The following is a 13,881-nucleotide window of genomic DNA, read 5'->3' on the forward strand; positions in this document are numbered from 1 at the left end:
GAAATTCTTAACTTTTGAAGGAGGACCCTACACTTACATTTTGTCTTGGCCCCACATATTCAGTAGCTGGTCCTGCTCCGTTACTGTCCACACTCTGCCCTGTTCCTGCTACGTGGCTTTGGACATGCAACGTCGTCTGTGTTCTCACCTGTAAACTACAGATGTAGTTACAGACCTTCCAGGGCCCTTGTGAAAGTCAAGATAGTGTGTAAGCCGTGACTGGCACAGGTAAGTTCTTAGAAATGGGACCCACTATTACTAGCATCTATCTTGTTAAAATAACTCACCAACAATTCTGTTCTTCTCTAAATACATATCCTTGCTTACAATTTACAGTAACCTCAATGCAGTTAAACATTTGCTGAAAGTACAGAATAAAGTCATTAAACTTTATTTTTAACTCTGGAAACATTCAGATAGGGTTATGAGGGGAGTTGATCAATTCTTTACTATTACAGAAGGACCTTATTAAAAGTTGAGGCTTCTGTCAATCTTGAACATGTTTTATAAACATGGACTAGAGGGGAAGTCAAGGGACTTGATTTGGGGTGAGAATGGATAAAACCCTGAGGAAATTTTCAGATAAATTATTAAAAATAAAAAGTATACTCAGAAACAAAATTTAGTGCTTCAGACTGCATCAACCCAAATATTTATTCATGATAAAATTTACTACTTTCATGAGTGGACGAATGGGGGGGTGACCCCTACAGCATGAAGGCAAAAAAAGAAATGTTAGACACTCTAATTCATTTTCAACTTCTCAAATTTAGGCTATTATTAGTTTTGGTACTAAAAAGATGCTTCATGCCTTAACATTAGTTATATTGCAGGAATTAAATATTTCTGTAGACCGTGATAGTATTTGTACAGTATTTTTTCAAATAAAATTTAGAAGTCAAAATAATATGTACTCTTTTATAAGTTACTTTAGAGTACAGGATAGAACTCAGGCTCTACAGAAAAGGATAAAGTCTTCCAAATAAAATTGTTTTGACAAAAAATATAACTAGTGGAAAATTATTTTACCTCTACAGGATTAAGAATATATGTTCTTTCCAAGATGGTATCTACTACCAAAAATAAAACTAATGAAAAACCTCTTACAATCAAAGATATATTCTGATATATTTTTATATCCATCCTCCAAATTTTAATTTGTTGGGTAGGTACACTCTGGAAAGATAATCTGATGATAGGAAGGTCAAAGCTTGAATTTCTGCCTTCAGTTTAGAGTCTGCCATTATCTCCATCTGTCAATAGAAGTAAAGCACAGCTGTGACCAAGTCCTGCACTGCAGCTCCGTCGACTCAAACTAGGAAATCTAGACTTGTCCCATTCCCAAAGCCATGGGCAATAGGTTTTAGCTTGGCCAGAACATTCCAGAGGTGTTCTAGAAAAAAATGTCAGAAGAATACCTAGTATGGATGTCTTGATAACTAGGAATGCTCCGGTGTCTTTATGTGATTTCTCTCTTTTCTTTCCTCCCCTCATAAACTATGATACAGCCATAGATGATGGGTATAGAACTATGATGAGGATAAAAACAGGTCAGCTCCATCTATCTGATCTTATCTGTTAGGGTTGGCATTTCAGTCTTTCAACAACCATTTACTGCCAAACACCACTCACATTAGTTGTTGGTTATATAAAATTTCAGAGAGGATACTTGCAAAATACTATGTGAATAACCACTATGAAAGTTAAAGGCAATAAAACATATGACACTTGAATTTTAGAAAGAGACATACTTCTTTTCTCCAAAATGGTTGGCAAGTAACATAAGGTCTTTTCAGGACACTGTCAAGTTTCATCTGGTCCTGTTTTGTCAGCGGAATTAAGGTATCTCTAGGTATATTTAACCTAGAAAAAATAAATGAAAAAAAAATCAGCAAAAACAGAGTGCTCTTATAACTTAAAGGTCATATATGTATTTTAATTTATTATACTATTTCAAGAAACTCAGACATAACAGATAAGCAAATTATTACAGGTCCTTCCTTTAAAAGCCAGAATTTGGGGGCGCCTGGGTGGCTCAGTGGGTTAAAGCCTCTGCCTTCAGCTCAGGTCATGATCCCAGGGTCCTGGGATCGAGCCCCACATCGGGCTCTCTGCTTAGCAGGGAGCCTGCTTTCTCCTCTCTCTCTCTGACTGCTTCTCTGCCTACTTCTGATCTCTGTCAAATAAATAAATAAAATCTTTAAAAAAAAAAAAAGCCAGAATTTGGGGGATCTGACATGTCCTAGACCAGCAAGGATTCAAATTCATAGTGGACGTCTGTTGTAAATTGTTGTTTTCCTTCCAGATGCACAGGACAATGACAAGAAGAACACAGACACTGGTGATAAACACAAAGCCAATGGCACTACCATCAAGTGTGTGGACACCCTGCGTTCTCAGAGTGCTACAGCCTCAAAGCAGTGGCCTAGAGAAAATGCGTGGCCAGCAGTGAGAGTCACGGTGGGATCTCAGGCTCCATGGAGCATTTCATTCTTTGTAATTTATGAGAACTTTCTGGGTCAAGGAAGTTAGTCTATTACTAATTTATTTCACTTAAGTGCATGTGTGTACACACACAAATACATACACCCCTATCTAGTTTTACGTTTTTAAAAAAAAAGGTGGATTGTAATTTTTTCTTGGTGTGTGTTTTAAAAATAGAACAGCGGGCGCCTGGGTGGCTCAGTGGGTTGAGCCTCTGCCTTCAGCTCAGGTCATGATCCCAGGGTCCTGGGATCGAGTCCAGCATCAGGCTCTCTGCTCGGTGGGGAGTCTGCTTCCTCCTCTCTCTCTGCCTGCCTCTCTGCCTGCTTGTGATCTCTGTCAAATAAATAAATAAAATCTTAAAAAAAAAATAGAACAGCAAAGGTCCAGGATTTATGGTATAGAATACTTTTTGAAGTCACAAATCCTGGATTTCCCAGGAGAACTCTAGTTTCAAATAGTCTTTTTCAATGTGTCCCCACAATTATGGTAATTTGCCAGTGGCAGCTACCAGATAGTGTGACGATTTGATTAAAATTGGGGGTAGGGGCCCAGAGGATTTCCCATGAAGCTATGTTTGTGTAGGCATCACACTCTGTAAAAATTTCATTGTCCATTTACTTGGAGCGGCTTCGAGGGCACTGGTAGAATTCATGAGATGCAGCTCGAGTTTCTCCAAGCCCTCCACCTTAATAATTATCAGATCATTTGTCCTGACTTTGTGTTAGGAAAGCTTTTCATACAAACAGATCACCCCCTAGGGATTTTGACCAGGACACATAAACCAAATGGAACAAAACTTCAATCCAAAAGAGTGCAAATATTCAAAAACCAAAAACTAGATGTTTTCTCTTATGCCCTCATTTTGTAAGAAGTGGCAATCACCCAAAACCTGTTCACGTTCCAAAGTTAGGAAACAAGGACCAGGTAGCAAGGTTTGCTCATTGCTTAAAGAAATCCAATAAACACGTTTAAGTTCATTCATACTGGCCAATTAAAACAATGAAATATTTTAAAGTACCACATTAGCAGAGACGAATAAAAGGGATCATATCCTGTGCTGAGGGACAGGTGGGCTCTCACTCTCCAGGAGAAAAAAAAATAATTAACCTATCTGGAGGGCAGTCAAAATCTTAAAAATGTGCCTACCCTTTGACCCAACAATTCTGGGAATTCAGCCTTCGGGACTAAGGGGCTACTTAAAGATGCAGGCCCAGATTTAGTTACAGGAGGGGCCCAGCAAAGCACTATTTATCGGAGGTCTGGAAACCACCCAAATGTCTGACTACGGGGCACTGGTGGAGTAAACACTGGTACATCCAGAACTGGAACTCAGGAACAGAAGACACTAGAATGAGGTCGTGGGTACGGAAAAGTGATTTCCTTGTGTTGTGTGAGAGGCGCAGACTGCAAAGTAACCGAGCATGATTCCATTTTTGTGAACAAGTTACGGCTACAGGCGGAGAGTAATAATAATTTGCATGGGTGAAGGTGTTCATCAGTAGGTGATTTTTATCTTGTTACATAACGATATTTTTTTCTGTAATGAACATATATGCTAAACTTGCCAAAAGTTAGGTTCCCAAATGTTAAGTAATCTTAAAATGAGATTTTTTAAATGAAATTAAAATTTTAAATCTACAGTAAAATTGATTCATATAGCAAATGAGGTTGTCGACAATTACCATTTCACTAGAGCCAATGTCTTATACTTTAGGACTATAAAAATATTACAAAGTCTTTAAAAAAATTAAAAAATAAAATTAAATATTACAAAATCTTTTAACCATAAGGTAAAACAAAAAATATTTTCTAGCTGAAAGTTCAGTTAACCAAATTCATTCAAGGATTTTTGCAATTGAAACAAACATCCATGCATTTAATTCATAATTCTATAATCCTGTGTCATTGTGACAACATAAACGAAACACATTAACAGCTTTCCTGTGCAGTCAGTTTTTCAGCTTATTGTTACATATTATGATTAGTCATCATTTTAAATATCTTAGTTTTACTAAGACTAAAATTAATCTCACCGTTTAATATCAGAAGGGAGGAGACCAAGCCATCTAATAGCTGGAACTGTGAGATTATGGGCCTCAAAAGACATCGCCTAAAATAAAGAGCAAATGCACATTAGGTGAGGCTAATCTGCAGAAAACTGGCAGACCTGTTTCTGCAGCCCCATGTTTCACAATAAGAAGGATAAATACGAAAGACTACATACTCCCTGAACCCACAGAACTAAAAATCACCAAGACTTTTGCTAACCCTGGCTTTCAGTGAAGGTTTTAAAACTGCTCTAAGATTTCTGTATTTCTTTTATAGAAGTTAAAACGAAAAATGAACCTCTCTGACCTTCATTTATTGTTGTTCATGATTCTGTGTTTTAACATCTTACTTCACCATCCCTTACATCTAAATATACATGTCATATAAATGTATCTGTCGGGGACGCCCAAGGTGTAAACCAGTGGTGCCCAAACTTGATCATGCATCTGAGTCACTTGGGGTCCAAGTCTAGAGATTCCAGTTCAGGAGGCCTGGATGGGGACGGAGCTGTGCATTTCTAGCAAGTTCTCCGGTAATGCCAGCACTGCTTGTCTAGGACCATACTCTGAGAACAACTGATGTATGGTAGTTCATTTGCATGGGTGAAGGTGTTCATCAGTAGGTGATTTTTATCTTGTTACATAACGATATTTTTTTTCTGTAATGAACATATATGCTAAACTTGCCAAAAGTTAGGTTCCCAAATGTTAAGTAATCTTAAAATGAGATTTTTTAAATGAAATTAAAATTTTAAATCTACAGTAAAATTGATTCATATAGCAAATGAGGTTGTCGACAATTACCATTTCACTAGTGGTGAAATTTGGTGATGTTTTCATTTGGGTGTAAAGGGAATCGGCAATGTCAGAATTCAAGGTTATATATAATTTTCAGAGTTTATTTGGCAATCAGACCTTGCTGTTACCCTGAGGTCCCACAGTTAATTCAGCAGGCTGGGAGAGTGGAGCATTATATTGCCTCTTGCCCACAGCTAATCCCACTCTGTCATCTGTGGTCACACTGGTCATGATGGAAGCTGGAATCACAGCCACTAGCACAGATTGGCCGTAGACTAGGAGAGGAGCTCCCCGGCACACTTTGGGGGTCCTCAGCTAACTAAGGGTTGGTAAATGAATGCAGCAATCACCCTGATGAAAATGAACTACCTCAACATTGGAAAAGGGAAAATACTCTTCTGTACTTACCATAGATCCATACTTGTAGATGCACATTATTTCTATGCCTGTAAAAAGAAAGTCACCTTTACGGTCCGTCTCATTGCATGTAACAGGCTGGATCGTGTGTATGCTCACATTTCATCTAACACCCGCAACTTTTCTTCTCATAGACACCACCAATAAAAAACCTTACTGTTCAGTTCAATGGGGCAAAATAACAATAAATTGCCTCAGATGATTACAGTCAGTAATTTTAATCTAATAACCATTTTCTTTTAAAATAACTTATGAAAATGTTCTAAGAGCAGAAGAGTACATCTATGAGTGTGACAGAGAGGATTTAGTTAGGACAACTACTTCAAATAGTCCAACGACAAATCACCATGTGGATCGGCGTCGACAAGAGCAAAAACAGGAATATGAAATGTATCCCACAGCTTCTTGACCAAAAGTCTTGTGTTCAGGTCAGGTACCCCCTTTCCCTAAAAGCAAAATTGAAATTATGCATTTTAATTCCAGCAGAATGAAACTGACAAAATCTTTTCCTTATCTTATCAACAATTTAAAAGTTAGAAAAGTTAGATCACCTCAAATTTCAGGTGGAAGACTAGTGGGGACTGTGAAAAATGTACAGTCTACACAACAGAGTGAAGACGCCTGCCTCCGTTTGTCACTGTGACCCAACTACCCCAGTCCTGGGAAATGATCCCAAGGAAACACTTCGGCACAAACAGAAATAATAAAAATCGGTCCTATCTACCAACAGGGACATGGAGAGGCAGCATCACACGTCATTTGTCATCCGGCCCTAGTCCAGCAGGTGTCCCTGATTACTCCAGTGTTATCGACTCCTCCCACACGACGAGGTGCAGGAAGCTTACTACCCTTTGCTCACTGATGTCTGTGGCTGCCCGTGCGGCATCTTAGTGTATGCTTCTGGGTTCTCTGCCGTTCTTGGCGCATATGTATGTATCTGTTTCTGTATATGTATATATGTGTGTATGTATGTATGTATGTATGTATAGAAAAGCAGACTCTCTTTGATGGAATTCATGTAATTACCTGACGTACAAACCTGTGGGAGGCGGAACACAGAGCAGCTCCAGTGTTCCCACATTACAGTTGAGACAAGCCGCCGTGGTGGAATGGCCTGTAGGTGACTCTGAGAGCCTGTGCAAACTCACTGTGGTATTAGAAAATCACTGCTGTTTAAGAATTGGAACAACCAGGGGCACCCGTGTGGCTCAGTCGCTTAAGCATCTGCCTTCGGCATATATCATGATCTCTGGGTCCTGGGATTGAGCCCCAAACTGGTTGGGCTCTCTGCTCAGTGGGGAGTCTGCTTCTCCTTCTCCCTTTGCCCCTCCACCTGGGTCCTGCCCCGTCTCTTTCTAATAAAATCTTGGTTTTTTTTTTTTAAAGATTTTATTTATTTGACAGAGACAGAGATCACAAGTAGACAGAGAGGCAGGCGGAGAGAGGGAGAAGCAGGCTCCTGTCAAGCAGAGAGCCCGATATGGGGCTCGATCCCAGGACCCGAGATCATGACCCGAGCCAAAGGCAGAGGCCCAACCCACTGAACCACCCAGGCGCCCCTCTCTCTCCCTAGTAAAATCTTAAAAAAAAAAAAAAAAAAAAAAAAAAAAAAAGAATTGGGACCACCACTTTGATTTTAATCAGATTTGAGGATGTTTAAATAACCCCCTTGGAAATTCTTACTCTATCACCCCAAAGGATGTGCCATGTGGATAACAGAATGTTGTGTGAGCCGCAGACATAATGTTATAAACCCCTCTTGCCAATTACCAACGTAGTATGTTAGTCTTGGCATTGTAGTAAAGGGCGACAATATAATACCGTAACCATGATGCACGGGGACATTCTGTTGCAAAAGCTGTCATCCAGGAGTCGCTGAAATGTCGCATCTTTTTCTACAATTAATAGAAATTTTGCATCTGTAATTAAATCTGTGACGTTAAGGCTGATAATTCGAAGCCAAGAATATTTCCATTTAATCGCCAGCTAAATAGTGATGCCGTAGAAATCAATTTTCAAACAGCTGCATAGTATATTCCTTTTTACCTTCAAATATATAAACATCTATTCACATATTTCCATACCTGTCTCACCTACTAGACAGAGAGCCCCTAAAGCAGAAACTGTGTGTGTTTGTCTTGACCACTATAGGGTCTAGCATGACGGTTACACACTATGAAGGCTTGGTTTATCAAAATAACAGATGAACGCACATTCTACGAGCTTAAATAGTTTTCCCACTCAAAGGATACTTCGAATTCCTTGAATATTAGATGGCACAGCAACAGCCTAAGTTAACAAAACAAGAGAGTTTTTATTTTAAATAAAAAGCAAGTTTAACCACATTTAAAGTGTATCCCCAAACCCTATTTCATTTTTCTCTGAATATACCAATTATCAGAGATTTACTCCTCAGATTTACTCCTCACTAAGAAGACAGACGTGCCACCCAAACTACTTCCTGGCAGGTGAGAGCCTCTCGGAAACTTTGTGGCTACGTGGCTTAAGCAGCAGAAAGTGGTGAGTTAAAGCCCTCCTTATCCTAGAGGGCACAGGTGTCTCCTGCTCATTTCCAGACTGCTGTGCAGGTTAATGCTGTGGCCTTTCCAAGTGCCAAAGCCCAGCAAATAGCCCAGAATTAAATAGATCAATTTCCAAACCAGGAAACTGTATCAAGATTACATAAATAACCATGCTAACATAGCCAAGCTCCATTCTACCTGAAGACAATAGTACATTTTTGTAAGGAAGGCATTATCTTTATTTTAATATGACATTTGACAACTGGGGTATTTTAAAACTGCATAACGGACGACCCCCTAAAGCATACGCTTACTCACCCTTCAGTTTTATTTGAACATCTTAAGCTCCAAACTACATAAGAAAGCAGGAAATAAAATACATTTCGAAAACAAAGGATCTGAAAGGGAGTTAAAGCAGGTGCATGAATATGCTTACTGTGGAGCCACAGGTACAGTGCACTCTGGTGCCGTCTTCCTCCAGATACCTTAAGTTGCCAGCGATTAAACCTTTTGATGTAGATAACTGAAAAAATAATAGCCGTTTTTGAACACTGTTTCACTGACATATTTTTTAAAGTTGATTTATTTAAGTTTATTTATTTAAGCAATCTCTACACCCAATGTGGGGCTCAAACTCATGACCCCAAGAGCAAGAATCACACGCTCCACTGACTGAGCCAGCCAGGCGCCCCTCACTAACATTCTACACGGCTGAGAAAGGCCTCATGTTCACCTGCCACACTACATGTATTTTAGCTCAGATCGGAATTTAAGAAGCAAAGGAGAAAATATGTAAGGATATTAAGGAATTAAAGAATACCTAGTAATTCACTTGTTGTAGTCCACTCATCCAAGGGAATATACTGAGAGGAGATTACTTAAATTCATAATGAAAGACATGTAGTATCAAATACTACAAAAGGCACAGATTACATTTGTTTTTCTATTATGATTTCACACAAATCTTTCATCTTAAAATAAGATGTTTTGTATTAAATGCTACTTACTATATGTAGACTTATCCTTGGCATTTTTAACATACAAGAAATGTCATTGATAATATTGTCCACGACAGTCTGGTTACCGAAGAGCTGGCTGTCAGTATAATATATGTCTCTATGAAAGTTAAATATATATTTTTAATTAGCCATATTCTCTTCAACTGTGACAAGTTATTGGAGTATTATTTGTAGGAGGCTTTAACTGGACGGAACACAACGTACAAGGAAAGTAATTTATTACCCATAATCTAGTCTTATGTACCATTTCAAAACATAATGGGAGTTACCCAAACTGTCTTAAAGGAATGATTTACCAAAACAAGTATTTACCTTTTGGTTGCATAAGTGTTGCTCTGTACTAATTTATAAATCATGGACAATATTTTAAGAATTAGGGCTGGAAAATAAGATACAATGAATAAGTTACTCATCATTTCTCTCATTAATTCAAAACACACCACTATCAAGGATTTCGACTACCCTCAGTTACTTTCCATAACATTAAAAAAAATTATCTTTCCAAAATAGAAGTACTGAGTACAGGATTATAATTTCCTGAAGGATCAAATAAAATTAATTGCTCTCTAAACAACAAAATTGAGAGAAAACTTTTCTACTGAATCATGTACCTTAAAAATTTATTTTGGAATTATAATCTGTTTCCATGGTTACTGACAATGAAAAATTCTGTAACTTTATTTCAGGCATAAGGGTGGTCTATTAAAGAACAACTAAAATTATTCAACTAGGAACAGCTAAACCCAGGAAGTAGCCAAACTTACTTATTACTAAAAGCTAAGAAAGATTAATTTACCAAATTTTTTAACTGATTTTAGTGAATCGCTTTTGATTTTTCTCGTGGTACAATGAGATGCCATCTGAAGACCCACAGAATCTTCAAACCTGTCATTTTGTTGAAAGGCGATAAGATAAAAAAAGGATTACCTTCTGAACACCAAACAATATACACTTAATACACTCTTCTGCACATCATCTAAACCCATATTTCCTCTCAACAGAGGGACCTAAGCTTTAGGACAACTTCATTTACAATCTTAGGTAATTCCAAGTAGTAATAAGGTAATTAGCTTGGTGACATACAGAAGCACTAAGATAAAGAGTTTAAAATAAGTGAATTAAATACCTTTGAGTGTAATGTGCGCGCGCGTGTATTTAGTGTATAATCTGTGACATTTAGTGTACGTGAACTATTTTCACAAGTTTATTAGCATTTTGCTCATTTTAATATTTACTCATTAATTTTGCTCAATTTAACAAGTTTTGAACTATATTTCTGATTTACTTCCTAAATGACATTAAATGAAATAGCAATTTGTTATTAGGTTGTTAAATTGAACTGCCAAGCCTGTCCTAAAGGTGGCAGAAGGCACCAGGCAAATCGGCTGAACGAAATGATGCAAAGTAGGATTCAAAAGTTTAGTTTGTATTAATTATACTGACCATAAAAGAATACTTAGTGACTAAAGAAACTCAAGATTATTTTAAGAATTAGGACTGAAATTTTATTTTGTCTGTAACTCTTACTGAGGACTATTGTAGTGTTTTCATTATTGAGACTCTGCAGGCTGAGCATCTGAAAAACACAAAAGATCTGAGCAGGTTGGAAGGCTTTGACAAAGCTGTTTGCTGATTTTACCTTCTTGGGACACATGACTTAGCAGGGGAATCTACCAGGAGAAAGAGCCTGTGTTCCGGACACATTTATTTTCCTCCCAGTATCAGGATTGCTTGTAGCTCCCCAGAGCAAGTGCTTTGCTTTTGCAGTATTTCTGCAGAATTCCACTGGTCATATTGCCCCACTTTGAGTGCTAGAAAGCTTAGATCCCAGTTTGAAGCCTGTTTTTAGCAGAATTGTAAGAGTTTATCATATGCATTTTGAATTCTAACCTCTTTGGGTGCTTCATTTGTTGTTCCTAGCATTGTTTTCCCTTTGCCTTATCTTTCACACCCACTTGTAGTTTATATGACCTGACTATGAGGTATGTATTTTGTAAACTTCCTTAAATCCTTCTAGGCAGGGTAAAAGCAGTAAAAAGAAAGAAATCGGATTAGAACTCAAACTCAAATAAATTCAAATAATGACATAGGTATTGTATTTAAAAATTAAAAATGCAAAATGCCCACTTTATATTTTCCCAGCTTGATCTGTTGTCTATGGTGAATGCAGGTGCCTCATTCCTTGCCACGCTTGTGATGACGTCCTGTATAACACTTTCTATAGATCCAAGAACCTCAGAACTGAAAAAATAAACAGACTATGATTGAATCTTAATTTTAAATTAGACCTTTACAATATGTAACATTTCCCCAGATCAACATAAAAGTAGGTTTGTGTTTCATTGGTTAAGTTTTTTAAGACTCGGTAATTCACCTCCATGCAAATCTCTCCTATTAAATTTTGACATCGGCATTGCACTAAACCGTCTGTATGGTGGTTACTTGCAGAGAAATCTCATTTGCTTGTCATTTTACTTCTCAAACAATTACCAATTGAAGTAATCTCTCCCTTTTTGACAGTATCAATAACTAGACAATGATATATAAATATATTTTAATCTCTTTGTATTAACCTAAATTCAAACTTGTTGGCTTGAAATACTCCTGATAAATGTTTCAATTAAAAATGATGTAATATTGGCTTTGAATTTCTTTCCCAAAAATGCAATGCAAAAAATATTCCAAAAGAAATAACTTCTTATTGTAACACATCACCCTGATTGATCTCATGCCTTAAATCTGCCCTTTGAATTTTAGTGATACAAAGAGAAAAAACTTTAATCACTACCATGGAAAGACTTGGCAACCATTACCCCACTTAACAGCAAAATAAGAAGACCTAGCCCAGTTTTCTATGAGCTGACTTTTAATTTCACAAGCCATCAGCTTCAAAAAATGTTGTTTGGTTATAAATACCATTAGTGTATTGCCTAAGAAGGGAAATCAAATTAAATCTAGAAAATGCGCAAATGTAAAATGTTCTAATTCCCCCAGAAACTTCAGAGCTTGCTTTGAAAACGCACGTTCATCAAAAAGAAAGGAAGGAAGGAAGAGAAAATGCACATTATCAGAAAGCAAATCTTAAAACAATCAGTATTTTCTAACAGGGAGAGATAAAAACGGACTCAAGGAAAGATCTCATTTTTCCAGTTTGGAGAAAAAAAAAAGTTGCAAGGTAACACTGTGACAACCTTGAAAATATAATTAGGTTAATTTGCATCTGAAATTCAAACAGGGGACTTCCAGTGCCTCCTTTCCTCACCCTTGCAAGTTCTTCTCCTAAGATTTTCATAAAAATCGGTTTGCTTATATGTTTCCCACTTTGTGTGTGTTTTGTTTTGGTAGTTGGCTTAGTCTTCTTCAAGATAAGACAGTAATTTGTTTAGGCTGAAAAAACTTTGCTGATAAACCAGAATAGCAGATCCGGGGCGGGGGGACAGCATCTTAAGTAAAAATGGTCAAGAACATAAATACATTCTCTGTAGCTAATTCCGAGCGGGGCAGCTGGAGAATCGCAGTAACCGGGCTCCTCAGCACGGGGCTCTAACCAACCTCGCCAGCCGTCAACTGCTTTAACCGATTTTAAATAAATCACTTAAAACGTGTGTAAATCGTTGTCTCATTATCAACCGCTTCCACGTTCATTTTGATAAAACCCGGATGGAGAGAGAACGCCCAACGCTCGGCTTCCCTCTTCCTCTTCACGCTCACAGAGTTCTCAAAGCTTTTTAAGCTAAAATGGAACCCAAAAAGGAACTGTTTTCAAACAAACGCAAAGCCAGGCTGTGCCCTCAACTCCGTGACCTCTGTGACTCTCAGGAGACCTGCGAGCCTCGCTGTGGGGATGCTCCTGGAACATTCTAGAAGGGGAACATTCTAGAAGACAGGAAGGGCGGGGTCTGCCCCCGGCTTTTTGAGTTCAAAAGGAGAGCTCAGCGCCGAGAGAGGGAGCCCCGAGGAACGGCTTTCTCAGAGTTTCCGGGCCGCCAGCGAAGCCACGGGGGTCCCTCCTGGGGCCGCCTCACCCCGAGACTGGGGAGAAGGCAAGGGCCGCCAGCCATGTCCCTTCAGAGCGCCTCAAGCCCCCACCCCCTCCCGGCTGGGGACCCAGCTCCCCTCTAACTCCCGAGCGTTGTGTCCCAGAGAGACCCCTTCTACCTGGAGGCCAGGCGCGTCCCCCCGCCCGCAGGCTCCCCACCGCTTCTCCTCAGGGCGGCCAGCAGGGAAGCCCTGTGCTGGTCCAAAACCTCGAAGAACGAGGCCTCAGGCCCCATGGGCGCAAAGGCCATGAGGGCGGACAGCAACGGAAAGCTCCAAGGGCAGGAACCCACAGGCGACCACGACGGCCCTGCCGGGTGCGGCAACGAACCCTCCCTGACAGCCTCTCCGGCGATGGTGGGCTCTTTTCCCAGCGCTTTCTAACTTTCTATCTGGGCATGCGCACACGTTGCCCCTCCCCCGTCCCCGCATGCGCATAACGTTGAGTGGAGTGCACAGGTGCGCACAGTTCAATCAGGTTCTCTCCCCCCTGAGGGTCAAAGCGATGGGCGCAGGGGGTACCAGAATGACGTGTTTGGGATATTGGATCCA

At 39.3% G+C, this 13,881-nt stretch overlaps 1 protein-coding gene across 1 annotated transcript; it reads right to left on the reverse strand.

The window, feature by feature from the left end:
- Nucleotides 1–1,132: 1,132 nt before the first annotated feature.
- Nucleotides 1,133–13,636, reverse strand: SPO11 (SPO11 initiator of meiotic double stranded breaks). Its single transcript, XM_032878699.1, has 13 exons — nt 13,450–13,636; nt 11,419–11,532; nt 10,088–10,176; nt 9,604–9,670; nt 9,280–9,388; nt 8,709–8,795; nt 8,003–8,039; nt 7,572–7,681; nt 6,097–6,196; nt 5,742–5,779; nt 4,521–4,597; nt 1,752–1,863; nt 1,133–1,253 (listed from the first exon to the last, which is right to left on the reverse strand). Exons 1-13 carry the CDS (start codon nt 13,578–13,580, stop codon nt 1,134–1,136), a joined length of 1,191 nt encoding a protein of 396 aa, XP_032734590.1. The 5' UTR covers nt 13,581–13,636; the 3' UTR covers nt 1,133.
- Between the last annotated feature and the right edge of the window lie 245 nt (nt 13,637–13,881).

This window comes from Lontra canadensis, unplaced genomic scaffold (assembly GCF_010015895.1).
Source record: "Lontra canadensis isolate GAN:19392208 unplaced genomic scaffold, GSC_riverotter_1.0 scaffold65, whole genome shotgun sequence".
NCBI lineage: Eukaryota > Metazoa > Chordata > Mammalia > Carnivora > Mustelidae > Lontra > Lontra canadensis.

What these genes read in the sequence shown, in the direction of transcription:
- SPO11 (XM_032878699.1), bottom strand. Translation starts at nt 13,580, where the DNA reads ATGGCCTTTGCGCCCATGGGGCCTGAGGCCTCGTTCTTCGAGGTTTTG. An exon ending in GGGACGCGCCTGGCCTCCAG is followed by an intron (nt 11,533 to 13,449) that starts GTAGAAGGGGTC and finishes TTATTTTTTCAG; the next exon opens with TTCTGAGGTTCTTGGATCTA. An exon ending in AACCATTTTGGAGAAAAGAA is followed by an intron (nt 1,254 to 1,751) that starts GTATGTCTCTTT and finishes TTCTATTGACAG; the next exon opens with ATGGAGATAATGGCAGACTC.